General features: G+C 38.9%; 1 protein-coding gene across 3 annotated transcripts in view; it reads left to right on the top strand.

Annotated features, from left to right (window-relative positions):
• Positions 1-14758, top strand: part of fras1 (Fraser extracellular matrix complex subunit 1) — a 236035-nt gene that overhangs the window by 135261 nt on the left and 86016 nt on the right. For all 3 annotated transcript variants that reach the window (XM_072387285.1, XM_072387281.1, XM_072387284.1), the window contains exons 20-21: positions 10981-11136; positions 13510-13656. In XM_072387285.1, coding sequence (XP_072243386.1) covers positions 10981-11136; positions 13510-13656 — 303 coding nt within the window. The remainder of the gene's footprint in view (positions 1-10980; positions 11137-13509; positions 13657-14758) is intronic.

Consider the following 14758-nt stretch of genomic DNA (forward strand, 5'->3'; position numbering starts at 1 on the left):
TCATGGATTGATATTTTCTCTCTGTTTCACTGCAGTGTTTCTTTTGAATTCTTTTGAATTGAAATTAATCTGCAGAGCTGCAGTCTGATAAAAAAAATATATTGTTTTTGCTTTATTCTTTTTTTAGTAGGAACTGCTGGATACAAAGCAGGTCTTTATTCTTTGTTCAACAGCAGAAAAGCTCAAGCTATGTACAAAAGGACCCATGTTGAAAGATTCCATGCTTTGAAATAGTACACACAATCCGTCTCTTTTCTAAATATTTCAGAATTATTACAAAAAAATACAAATTTTCAATGTTATTGCTTCACAGCTGGATATTATTACGGTTCACTTATTTTCTTATCATGTTAAAGTTGCTGAAATCGTCTAACTATGTTCGAGCATTTAAACCTAAAATAAATATATTGTTTAGTTGAAAACATAAATAGTTGTGAATTCAGTACACAGGCTGAAGAAAGAAACCTCTTCCAGGTCTGCATATATGGTCAAAGTTTCTTCTGTTTCACTTTCACTTGCCAGTACACAGAAGACAGAACAGGCTGTGAATTGCTGGATTGTAACTTTTGGTATACTTTAAGCTCATGCAAATCACTTCCTGCAGGCTCTTCCAGCTCTTCGGGGGTCACACACTCCTGTTGCTGGTTTGGGATTTACAAGTTCACAAGGGATTTTGAGTTCTTGAGTTTATTCACCTTCGTGAGTTTCCTTCAGCAGTTGTTACTAAACCTTCTTCACCACTGTGGAGATTTGAGATAACCATAATAGCCTTCTGTGCAATTGATGCCCAGAACCTTTGCAAGACTGCAGGATGTTTCCTACATCCCCCAAAGTGTATTAGAATAATGGGTGCACCATCTCTGAGGCTGTTTTGTGCATCTTTACCTGAGCTGGGAAAATATTAGCAAAATTTGAATAAGTTCAGTAATTACAAAAAAAACAGTTTGAATTTGGAGCCATACTAAACTGACAAAGGAGGTTTTTTTTTCCAGAAACAAACCTTAAATACAGTATATTGTTATTGTTACTGTATAATTTTTATTAACATGTGTAGCTTGGTCTCCATTCAAACTCGTAAAAGAATTTCAAAAGAATTTTCAGAAAAACTGGGGGAAAAAAATGTGAATTTGTGAGTGTGTCCACAAACACTCTGTTCTTTCATACTGAATGCCATTAAGTCACTGCTCCACTTTGAAACCTAATGATTTTAATGGCTTTTACTGCAAAAGGAAGATTTGTCTCCATGGAACGTAAACGTGTCATGTAGCTCACCGAGCTGTGGCAAACACTCTATGAGCCAAGGCATCCATCCATTCAGGCGGTAAGACGGAGAAAAAAACACGGATATTTGTGTGAATTCTCTGACCTGTATGATGTAACTCACCACTTGTCCTGTCACCATATGTCCGCCGTCTGAGAGCGTTGCACAGTTCTGCTGTGTGTCAAAGGGCCACTATGCAGTTATTAAGGGTTGGTTTATTGAAATTAGCTTAGGACAGTAGTGCAGCCTGGAATTTTGAAGGAAAAGATCGCAACAAAATTATGTCAGTAAAAGAACACCAATCAAACTTCAAATAAAGGAAAACAGACGGCAAAGAATGCTCTCAGAGAGCACAATGGACAGTGGAAAATTTAGACTTGGATAACTAACATTGCATTTATGTTGAAAAGTGCTGCTAACAGCTCTGTGTGCATTCACAAGTCATGTGATTTCTGTGCCTCATCATTTATTGACTAAACTTTGGCTGAACCTGTTTCTGTTGCACTTAGTGCCATAACTTTTAGTGAAAGACCATGTTCTCCACTGCTCCCAAGTGACAAAAAATATTATATATTAAAAAAAATTTTTTCAAAATGTCAAGCTTCCGTCAAGAGCCCAAAAAAGGCTCAGTAGAAATGCAACAAGCAAGCTTGGAAATGTAAAAAACAAAACAATCAAAAGCCAAAATGAGCTTTTTGCTCATAGATAAACTTTCTGTATGAGGCTTTCTCCGGGATAAAGACAAATGTTGGTTGACTCTGCTAATAAAGCCTTAGTTACACCTACACTCATCTGTTAAATTCCTCATTGTGCCATTTATCTGGAGCAGGAAAAATATGTCAAACACAAAAGACAAATGAATAAGGTCAAATCAGACGGTCTGTGTAAAACTAATGCCCGCTGGTGTCCTATTCCCTGTTTTGGTTAATTGAATGAGTTTCTACCTATGTGGACTGGCAGTAGATCTTAGACAGGCATGAAGGTCAGCATGGAGGTGATAGAAGGCATTAAGCAAAATCTGAGTTTTAATTACAGTTTGAACACAACCAAATTCAGCCCAAAGCCACACACACTCAGATTCATTCAGACGAAGACACATACACACAAGCAGATCAGACACTCAGAGTTGACTGCACACACACACACACACACACACACAACCGGATCTCAAATGAGCGAAGCTCAGCCAAACTTCAGTTAATAAAAGATGCCTTCTGGCACTTTTGGGCCTCAGAAATACTGGGTCATCATTTCTGCATGGCCAGGACACACACACATACAGTATATATGTGTAAATACTAAATTCTCTGTTGAGATTTAATTCTCGCAGATATACAAACACACATACTTTATATGTTCTGTATTTTTTTTCTCCTTCTTTCTGTCACTCACACTTTCGTTCTCATGTGCATACACTTTCTCTTTCACACACATATGCACACATAGCCTTGGATAACCCCTGTGCAACCAGCGGCGCTGTCAGCGTTACATAACTTCTTACGGCAATGGGGCTTTTGCTCTAAATCATCAGTTCATATGAAAGCATCCAACAGAGGCAAATGCCGTCTTCTCATGTTTTCTCACTGTCCATCATTCTCTTCCTCTCTGTTTCCACCTGTCGCTGTGTCTCCTCATCAACTCTTCTTCCTCTGCTATTTGACAGCATCAGCACTCATATACTTGTTTAGTCTATTCCAGCACAACGATCTGCCAAATTTCAGAGGTGATTCATCTTCTTTTTTATTTTTTTAAATGTCTACAGAAGCCAGCAGCTCATGTACACAAAGAGGGATGTTAATGATTAACACATGTAAAATATATCGTATTTATGTGCAGAACAGATATTTTCCTGAGGAAAACACCTTTTATTTGAATTAGTTTGTGAAAATACCAGTCAGTTTGTGCAATTTGACATGTTTTTTTTAATTTCCACATCATTATCATCTCTGACTCAACCAGACTGCTGAAATTAGGAAATGGTGATGTGACATGATGTCATTGCCAAGATTGTCATAGCAGACTATAGCAGACTATTTCATATAAAACATTGTTCACCTGAAATGGTGGTAAACCCCAACTTTGTATTTTATTTATTTTATATTTTTATTTACTTTTTATTCGTTTTTCTTAGTAACATACACATATGTGCCCATTGGGCACAAAAACATATAACATAACATAACATGACGAGTGGAGGACTGTGCACTAAGTAAAATAGCAGAGTCAACATAAGAACATCATACTTAAAATATATATGGATGCTGCTCTAAAACAGGGAAAAAAAAAATCTTAATAGAGGGTTTGATTTTATCTTTGCGGTCTATATGAAAACAGGCCTTACAGTCAACACATAGCTGAGCCATTTTGACCAGTTCTTTTCAAAAATATCAGTTTGGTTTCTTAATATAAATGTAAATCTCTCCATAACATATATATTGTGAATTACATCAATCCACTCATTTATTGTTGGTTTGTCTTTCTTAACCCTTTTTACACCCCATGAACAACACTCTCAAAAGGTATTTGTCCCGCTTTGTATATTTCAGTCCATCCAGATCACATAAGTACATGACTTTGAAGTTTAGAAACATTTTCCTTTTAAAAACAGTCTCCAGGACCCTAAAAATCTCTCTCTGAAATGGAGCCACAGAGGGGCAGCCCCAAAAAATGTGAAAATGATTTGCAGAAGTAGGACCTCCAGCAGGCAGTAACTTTGTATTTTTAATGTTTAAACTTTTAATATTTATCACCAGTAACAGCTAAGTAGAAAAATAAAGAAACTTTGGAATATCATGGGCCAAATTGGGCAAGAATTCAGACACAGTTGTTACCTCATACCTCCCTGAAAATGTTGGTGATGATGTTGAGTGGAAATATACTGCAAAACACTGGCATGTAACAATTTTGGAGCCTTGAAATTTTTGCTGTTTCATCATTACCAGTATAGCTATTACAATTTCTGTTGTGAGAATGTGTTGTTTTGCCAAAACATTGGTTGTTACCCCCAACAATTGCATATGAATAAGAAATGTTGCAGTCACTGGTGCCCCTCATCTCATTCCTCACTTGTTTTATTGTTTTATGATGGCTCTGGCATCCTTCATCGCTGCCCATAACAAGAGTTTTTCGTAGCAGATAAAAACTGGACCCTTACTCTAAAAGGTCCATGAAGAAGTAAAAAAAAGAGTAATTTTTTCCTAAATCTTTCTTTGTTAAGTAAATGGAATCTACATCTGTGCCAGAGATAAGGAAAATATCTCATTCTTGAATGATTCCACTGGTGCTATTATTTAGCAACACACAAAGCTTAAAATAGACTTGCACACTGGCAACAGGAAGTATCACCATAGAAACATATTGATATACCAGCACTGACATTTTTTATCTCTTATGCACGGTCTACAGAGAATAAAAGCCTTTCATACATATTTAAGACAAGGTGATGCCCACAGCTGCTGCCAATATCTCTCTTCATGCATATACATGTACAGTATCGATGCCGAGCAGGAGTTTAAGCAGAAATAAATAAGCTAATCAGTGATCAATATAGTTCCACTGAGCTGTAATATTACTTTTTCCCAGGAATAAAACATGGTTTTCTGTCTGGTAATCTTTTGAGTATCTTAATTTTTACTATTTATGTTTAAATTTCCTCTCGGACTTCAGAATTAAACATTTGAAAAAGAAAGAGGCAGAACAAAGTGAAGGTTATTGAAATCTAGTCATACTCAACAAACAAGGCTCCATATTGATCCATGTCTTCTTTTAGTAACACGGGCAGTGATGTTTCTGTGAGTCGACGCGAAATAATAGAAAACGGCAAATGAACTCACAGAGGGCCTGTTTAGTATCTACAATGTTTAACACTGGAACAGATCAGACTCTCAAACCCTGCAGGCATTTCCTACATCAAACTGAGAAGATTAAGTAAAAATAGTTATTGGAAGGGCAAAAGCAGAACAGTGATGAATGAATGTTGATGATGTCATCTTGCCATAAACAGTACGGACGGAATCACAGCTCACTAATACATTAGCTACACCGCTCACTGTGCCTGCAGATATTATAATTAAGATTCATAACTCAGCTTTTTTTTTGTCTATTTCTTTGATTAAATTGTTTCATATATATTTCTACAGAGATGAGATAAGTTGTATTAATGTTCATTATTATGTTGGGCCACCCCTAATTTTTTTCATATTTGGATTCTAATCTTTCAATGTGGTCTTGATCAAAAGTTCCCCAGAATTTGTGAAGGTCTGTCATAGTCTTAGTTTTTCTTTGGACATTTTCTGCTTTTTCACTGATTTTCAGTCCAGTCATTGTAACCTGACCATTTTCAGAGGAATGTGTTGTTTTGTTTAAGCCTTTTAACACTCACTTATGAGTCATTCAATCATACAAAAGGCACCTAATTGAAGGGCAGTGTTGTGTCTACACTTAACAGACAACTTAGCGAAGAACCCATTTAAATAGTATCTTTAGGGACTTGCAGTCTGTCACAGAAACGCTATTTGTTCACATTCGTGATTATCGAAGGGCAATTTGCTGAAAAAAGGAATATCTCTGCATGGTGTGAAAATGTAAAAAAATAACACAGTTTGAAAAACACGAATTAGTGTTTTTGCACCACCAATGTAATTCCCAAAGAGTAATTTGCTGAATATCTCAGCATGGTGTGTGGTGTGTCCATAGAAATATGAGGAAACTGGACAAGTGGAGGATGAAAGCAGAAGTGTCAGGCCTAAAAAAATATCTACAGCAGATGAACAGGATCTGAAAGTGATGTCCTTAAGAAAGAGGAAAAAATCCAGCAAAGACCTGACAGGACCTGAGAGATGCATCTGGACCTTCAGCTGATCCATCTACTGTTGGCCCAAGCCTCATCAGAAATGGTCTCCATGGAAGGGTGGCTGTCAAGAAGTCATTCTTAAGGAAGGGAAATAGGGAGAAAAGGCAGAGCTATGCCAAATGACACAAGAAGTGGACTGAAAATCAGTGGCAACAGGTCTTATGGAGGGATGAATCCTCCCCAGAGCCCGGACCTCAACATTATTGAAGCAGTGTGGGATCATCTGACAGAGAACGGAACAAAAGGCAGCCGACATCCAAAGAAGAGCTTTGGGATGTCCTTCAAGAAGCCTGGAGAACTATTCCTGAAGACTCCTTAAAGAAATGACAGAAAGCTTGTCTCCGAGGGTTCAGGCTGTGTTGGAGGATAAAGGAGCTCAGACCAGATATTCACTTTCAAGCCTTATACATTTACATATATAGATAAAAAATGTTTTTCTCATGACTTTTTCACAGTTCTGTACGTCTAGACATCAGACAAACCGTTTTTATGTCAATCAAACTCCATTTGTCCTCATTGTCAGTGAACCAGAAATGAGGATAGAGTAAAAAAGTAGGACTTGTTTGAACAGCCCCTTTAATAGATCTGTTCTTTGTTGGGACGACATGTCTTGACAGGATGAAAGAAACGTAGGACCACACAGCTTCTCTCTCTGCAGTGCTCTGCTTCTCCTAACGCCTGCAACTTCAAATAAAGATGATGTCCCACTTTGGCTTTTCTATTTTTTTTTCCTGAACCATTGCTGCACTCAGGCTCCATTATGAGAGAAATTGCTTAGAGAAACAAGTTTTATTCTCTCTTCAACTGCACAAAGGCACAGGAACGCACTCTGCAAAGAAACATCAGTCTTGCTTTTCTTATATGAGTATCATTAAAGAAATTTTTATAATGCAGGAGATGCAGGAATAAAGCATTAGATAGAGTAATGTCTCATCCCAGCCCACAAGATGGCTATCCATCCATCCTGCATGCCGTGCATTTATATCTCTAGCATACCTTTTTATGTGCTTCAAAATGGTAACTTTGCCATAAAGAGAGACTCTGTGGGGCCAAATCAATACTATTTAAGTTTTATATTCAGTTTTAGTCGGCACAGTCAATAATCCCTGACGCCTGAGTTACCTTATCTCCGGAGTGGAGCTATTTGTTTTGTGCTCTGAGCAGGATCACCTGCTGAGTGTTGGCAGGAGGAATGCTGATACGTGTTTTGTTGCAAAGGGATGTGAGATGTGGTTGGGAGATGATGGCAAGAAAGTTTCTTTGTTTCTTCTTTTCTCTACTCTGTTGGTGTTAGACCTGCTTCAGAAGGAGATGATGACTCATCTGGGCAGATGCCATGTTTTGGAGATTGGAGCTGAAGTCCTACCTGCTTTGTCAAAAGAGAAGCTTCTCCAAAGCAGAAATAATCCCACAGTCTGAACTAAAGCAGGCATCTCAGAAATGCACAAGAAGACAGAAAAAGCTGCTGAGCATTTGTGCTCATAAGTTGCTACGTCAGAGTATTTTCTGCTGTTTTTGCTTTTCTTTCTTCGTCAATATGGTGGATACACTCAAATATGTATGATATTTTTTTCAACACAAAAACAATCATCAAGGCGCCTCATCTGTCATTCTTCTTGATGTGCAAGAAACAAAGGACGATGGTTTCCGCAGCATACTCCCTGCGTCCCCACTCACATTTTTAGGTGATGCATCTCCAGCTCAAAATCTCCTACCGTGCATGCATGTGTGATCAGGGACTGCAGAGAAACACCATATCGAATTGTTCTCAGAAAATCTCCAGTGCTCATGCACAAAAACATCTTTATACTGTCATCCAAAATACAGTACAATCCTGCTGCGTGTGGTTTTCATGAAAGTGTGGTTTAAAACATGCATTTTTTCCAGAAAGTGTAGTGTAAGCCAATAGAATCTGTCATGGCCAAAAAAGGGTCACCACCTGGATTCAGAAGAGCTGTCCACTAAATTGGAAGGATAATGATTAACCATCATCTGTTTGGAAGAAATGTGGTGGGAATAGCTTCTTGAACGATTGTGACCAGAGATCACTGAAACATTTGATTAAATCAAATAGAAAGAAAAACGCAGAACACATGCACATGCACAATAAAAAGCTGTGGAGCCTTAAGGAAACCAATTACAAGGGATTTTGTTAGGTAGTATAAAGATGGGACTCTTCAGCAATGGAAAGGGTAATGTGGCCTGAGTCCAGATTTACCCTACTCCACAGTGATGGGAACACCAGAGTAAGAAATACATTAGATGAAGTGTTGCACTCTTCATGTTTAGTACCTACTATCCAAACCTTTGGGTGGGGGGCAGTAGTATGATCCGTTGCTTCAGCTTGTCAGGTCTAGGTTCAGCAACGGTATGTGCCTTAAAGAATAGGTAGTGCACTGATCATAGCAAAACTTTGAATAGCTTTCTGTTGTCAAATGTAGCTCATTTTCCAGTTCTATACATTCCTCTGAATCTAAACTTGGACTGGCAGGAGTTTTAATTTTTTTTTTTTTCAGAGAGCAACATGCAGGGATATGCAGGAGAAATGCAAATACCATGAAACAATGGAAGTCAGCATCTTCCATCTGTTTACTTGTGCTGATTAAGCCTCAGATCCCTGCTTTTTAAGATTTGCGATGGAATGTAAACAAGGTTTTCCCTCAGGGCCTGACTGACTTGTTGATGTAAGCAGTATCACCTACCTGTGTTGTATATTTTACTGGAAATAAGACCATAATTGATCAAAGAAAGTGCAGTGTATGAATTGTAAAGTTACAGAATCAGTGAGTTAAATAAAAAAGACAGCAGGGCGAAGAAAAAAGTCACTACAAGGTTTTATTTGGATAAGAATATTGACAGAGAAAAGTAGGAAAACTGTATTTTCTTCCATTGGTTTTATGTCCTCCACAAACAAATGCTTTGAAATTCAACCTGTGCACTGTAGATTTTAACCCCTAAATAATTAGTATTTTATTTCTTACTTTTTCGTTTAAATGCATTTTCCTCTTTTCTCAGTTTTGTAGTTTTCTAATAATTTCCATATTGCTTTTATGTTGCCAACATCAGTTTTCTTTTTGAGGCCTCCATGTGAGGTGTGTCTTTAATGGTTGTTTTCACCTGTCCAAAGCATAACTCTACACCTGCAGAGCCCCGATCCTCACCCTTCTACTGTTGATGGTTATCTCTACACAATCTGATAGCTTGAAGGTGCAGACTACCGTGCCAGCTATACAAAACGCAGACACAATCTGATAAAACACCTCAAGGTGGCCGGCATTGTTCGTCTAATCTCTGAGTTTTGGTGTCACCTTACTTTGCGTAGGTCTGAGGTGTATGTGGGTCTGTGAGTAGGAGGGAGGTGGCTCTAATCTACAGTCATGGACATGGTTCAGAGTTAAAAGATGACAAATAGGAAGTATAAAAAAATGTTTTGTTTTTTTAGTTACTTGACATCTTAAAAAGATTAATAATTAGTTTGGTTGGATTAGCCCATGTTAACACAAAACTGCAGTGTTTCCAAACTCGTAAAATTCTCATTAGTACTTTAATTAATGTTTCATGTGCATAATTATTCTTTTTGCTCTTGTCTTTATTTGAGTTTTTCATTATGTATGACTTTATTACAGGGGGCTTTCTCAGTCTGTTCAAAGTTACAAAGTTGCAGGCTTTAATAATCATTACATATACAGGGTAAGCTAAAACGTCTCTAAAACCACGCAGATGTTACATGTCAGGATAATTTTATCAACAGAAGATGCATTCCATCTGAATCCAATATAAGTAGGGATAGGAATGGAGACCGGGTTCTCGAAGAGTCCACGGCTCCCAGTAGTTCGATTCCGTGGAATAGTTAATCTGCCTGCCTAACGATTCCTTTCATAGGTTCTGCCAGAGCTATGGAGTAATACAACGTCTGACGCATATGCGCGATGACGTCATGCGCACCTTCGTATTTTGGCTCCGTATGTTTCCAACATGGCGGCGAGGCAGAAGCGCTCCAAAGTTTAGTTATATTTTAACAAAAAAGTAAATACTAGGGCCAGTTGCAACACGTGCAGAGCTTTGATCACATCAAAGGAGGGAATGTCTCCAACATGCTGAAACATTTAACTGCTCAGCGTGCAATTAGTTTGCAAGAATGTAAAGTCTTTGACACGCTGCTAAGAGATGGCGGCAACTCTCGCGGTGGAGCTTGTGGCACAGCGTCTTCAGTCTAAAAAGTCCCAGGTAACGCAGGGCTATCAATTATCATGCAATGAGCTTGACAGTCACGCTTTTCGATCTTAAGTCATGCGCTCCCGCCACACATTGTATTTCTCACACTGAAAAAAATTCTATATTTTTTTGTGGCGCTCAGCTACCGCTGTGGAAACGGAGATGTCACGCTTGCCTGCATTCAAAACTGGAGAGCCCTGTACGGTAAAATTTCCAGGTCCTGTTGATTGTAATAATGTTAGCGACAAACTGTATGAAGAATTTCCATCTGATATGCGATGTACGAGGGCTGCAAGAGTAAAGCAGACTCAGGCAGGCTCCGCACACCCGTAGCTGCCCCTTTTATCGAGGCAGGGGAAAGTAAAATGACAGCGGCGAAAATAGATAAAATGTTGGTGCATGCTTGAAATTAAAATGTAACTGCAACCAAAGCCATTTGTACTTTATGTGTATTATATATAACTGGATGAAATCAATAAGAGAACCGATAAGGAACCGTATCGATAATGGAATTGGAATTGCTAAATTCTTAACAATTCCTATCCTAAATAAAAGGCAGTGAGAAGTAGTCCAGCAGCCTTGTGGAAATTACTTGATTTTGTATTATTATTCAAGAGATACAAGCCTTTCTTCCTGTGTATTATTCCCACAGAGTGCAGCTCAGACTGCCAGCGTTGTACAGCAGACCTCCAGACGGGCATCGGCAGTGTGTGTCTGTGGTGTAAAGCACCGAGGACCTGGCTGCTGGGCAACCACTGTGTCTCCCTGTGTCCTCCAGGCCATTATGGTTGGCATGGAGCCTGCATCAGTAAGTACTTCTACCCTCCTGCCTTATTACAACATTCAAGAAGGTCAGAGGTCAAACAGTACCGGTCTAAATGTAAAACTTGAGATCTCATCAGAGCTGTTATATTTTATTCATTAGCCAAAGATCTGTACTGTAATGTTAAGTTGTTGACCCATTCAAAGTTGCTCCTTAACCCTCTAATTTCTGCTGACCTCACAGCAAGAAGCAGTAGAGACACTGAATTCAACATGAATATTTAACTTGGTTTTATAAATGCCTGTTTTGTATGTTAAGATTAAACTTGCACAGTCACAACCTGTGTGACTTAAAGGTAGCAATAACAAGGTTTTTGAAGAAAAAAACCCCGATACCGAGTTTTGTACACTTGAGAAACAATAAAGCTTGGTGTTGATGTAGCGTGAAGAAGAGCAGCTAAGCTAGGATGATCTAAACAAGAAGAAATGCAGATCCACAAAGGATCTGATGAGATCAGAAATGTAAATGCACACATGGCAGCCTGATAGTTATGAGCCTATTTGTGTCATTACAGCACTGTGAAACATCACCAATAACTGGTGATGTTTCACAGTGCTGTAATGCTTACCATCACATATCATAGGAACCTTATACTGAAGGATCAGCTGGGGGACTGCTGGACATATTACACACTGTAAATTAATCTATATTTTGCAATGTCAGAAAATGAAAGGGAGAGTATAGAATATGGAGACACATCTAAGGGGTACTTTTATATTAGAAAAGAATACTTATGGTACACAGCTCTTTCCTTTGTTAGGTTGCATTTCAACACTCCATCACCGTTAGTCTTGTACACCAGTTTTCTGGCCCCCTGATGAGGTGTAAGCCGTTAGAGATTTACTAAGTTTGAGGAAATGGTAATAATGTGTTTGCAGTTATGTTCACAGAAAAGGGTTAGGGTGAGAACATTTCGTTCACCATCATCAGTATCATCTATGTCATCACCCTCCTTATCATTAGCACCTTATCCCTCATTCTGCTCATTACCATTGTTACTGTCATCCCTATTATCATTTGCATCTGCATCCCCACAGTCATCATCTTTATCGTCATCCAGCGAATCACCATCAAAATCTTCCTCACACTCATCAATGTTAGCTTCATCATCATTGTACAGTCATTCCCCTGCTCATTGCCATCTTATTTCCATCCTTATAACTGTCATCCTCCTCTGTGCATCATCGTCGTCATCATGGTTGAAATCATAAACAATTATTACACCATTCACATTTTCCTCATTATGATATTCATAATTATATCATCCTTTACAACAGCATCAGTGTCTTCATCAACTGAATCCTGCTCATAATAGCTGTCTCCCTGGTCGTCACCATTGTTATCCAGATGTTAATCTTCCTCTGCATCATCCTGTCTCATCATTCTCATTGTTCTCCGCTTGTCAATCTCATAATTATCTTATCATCTGTGCTTATTGTGTACATACCTTACCTTCAGCTTATGTTTTATTGTCATCACCCCCTCATCCTCATAGTAATTATAAACATTCTCATGCTGCTACTGATCATTACCTGAAGTCCCTCTTATCCTCATCAACCTCATCATTACCCTGCTGTTAATCAAATTCTCAGATCCATCCTCCCTATGCTGTTAGTCTCATTAGTTCTGCCATCTTCATCTTCCCAGGTCATTAACATAATCATCCTCATCCTCATTTGCACTTCCTTGTGATTCAGCAGCTGAGCGGTAGTAAAGCAGTCTCCGCACAGAGCTGCTTCAATGCTGCGTGCAGAGTTAGATGCACAGAGAGGGCTTAAGGCAGGAAGAGCAAAACCTCAGGAGGCTCATTTAGCTGAAGCTGAGGCAGATGCGTAGATAGAAAAAGCGCACACACACACACACACACACTCACTGGTAGATGTCTAAAGGAGTAAAGCAAGAGAGATGTAATGGCACAATGAATAATGACAACAAACACGTGTCCGTCTGCGTCAGTGTAGTCATAATCGCACCACTGGTATCATTGGCGTGTTCATGTACCCCCTAACTCCTACTTTTTTTAATAAAGCTTGATGATGAATAAACATTAACATGTGAGTTTGCCATATCTTTTCTTAAAACTGAATATCTGTTGTGTCGAGGGTGCACAACAGACACTTTGGAGCAAAATTCTGATCCTGTATTCTTAAACTTCAGAATGGGGATTTAAAAGATTTGTTTTTATTTCCTATTAACAGTAATAACGTGACTAACTAATACCATGTTATATTGTCTTTCTAAACTTTTGATTTATTTTCGAGGTGTTAGTCTGTAAGAATTTACACACTTACACATTTTTGTCTCTTTTCTTACTTTTGTTCCTTCCATATTTATGAAATGTGAAAATGTCTTTTCCAGGATGCCATCCATCTTGTGAGGCCTGCAGTGGGGCGGGGCCACTGGCTTGCACTTCTTGCCCCATAAAAAGCGTTCTGTCTCCATCTGGTCTTTGTGCTCCCAAATGTCCTCGTGGTTACTATGACAACGGTCAACGGATCTGTCAGGGTAAGTTGGTTACCATTACCACCATTGCATCTCAGCGGATCGATGTGGCGTGTTAAATGATTCGTTATGGTCGACAGGTTTCAGACAGAACATAGACGAATGTCTCAATTACCAACTTTTTCAGACTATTTCTGGTTTCCACTCATTGAAACACCCTTAGCTGTGTTGAGGAACTCGTATTCTTCACAGATACTATTGAGTACTGCGCTAAAATCTCAGCTTTATCCCACACATATTTGTTGGAAACATTTTTGTGGGTTCCTGAGGGCATGAAGTATCTGTGAAGACCTTACTGAACTTAAACCCAGCGATGCTACATATTAAAACAAGCTTAGAGAAATGGGAGAGGATTAAACTCACTTTGTGCACAGTTTGACCAAAAGCACCCAGAACTTAAACGCCCTGAGGCTTATTTCGAGGATCCTAATTTTGTCTCTGGGTCTTTTGTTTTCCATTGAGGTAGTGAGTATATTAGGTAAATTAAGTCCTTGAGACTGAAGAGTCAGGGCAACAGCACTGGTCAAAACAGAGCTGCCAGGCCAGGCAGTGACTATATCAACTCAAAGTCTAACGATGTTACATATTTTTTTTCCCTTTTGTTTGTGCCTTAAAACACAGCTGCTGCTGCGAGAGAGATTAACATTTTATTGCTGAGATTCAGTGTTTTCTTGTCACAATCTGAGCTGTATGAATGTCTGCGTGAGAATGTTTTAAACAGTAACAACTAACTGATTTTACAAATTTCCTTTGATACTCGGTGTTCGTTGACTGAGACAGAGCTGCAGAAAGAAAACTGCAACTGTACTCAACCAATTAGAAATGTCCAGAGCTGTAAGCCCTTTCTGAGTAATCTCCAAAGTAAACCTCCTTAACACGTCCGTTTTCAGCTGGGAAATGCTTCTCTGGGGAATTTGTTTAGCCTCTGGTTCCTGCGACTGAAATGCAGGAGTTGAGGATAGGACCCAGGAAAGAGGGACAGAATAACAGAGAAGCGGGGACTCGATTTACCAGACTGTAAGAGCAGACGGAGATTGTATGTGCTTTAACTGAAAATCAATTAACTCATGCTTAGACTAGCTACACTTTTTAACTCCAGGGTCAT

Source organism: Leuresthes tenuis, unplaced genomic scaffold (genome assembly GCF_036924035.1).
Source record: "Leuresthes tenuis unplaced genomic scaffold, fLeuTen1.0.hap1 SCAF_6, whole genome shotgun sequence".
NCBI lineage: Eukaryota > Metazoa > Chordata > Actinopteri > Atheriniformes > Atherinopsidae > Leuresthes > Leuresthes tenuis.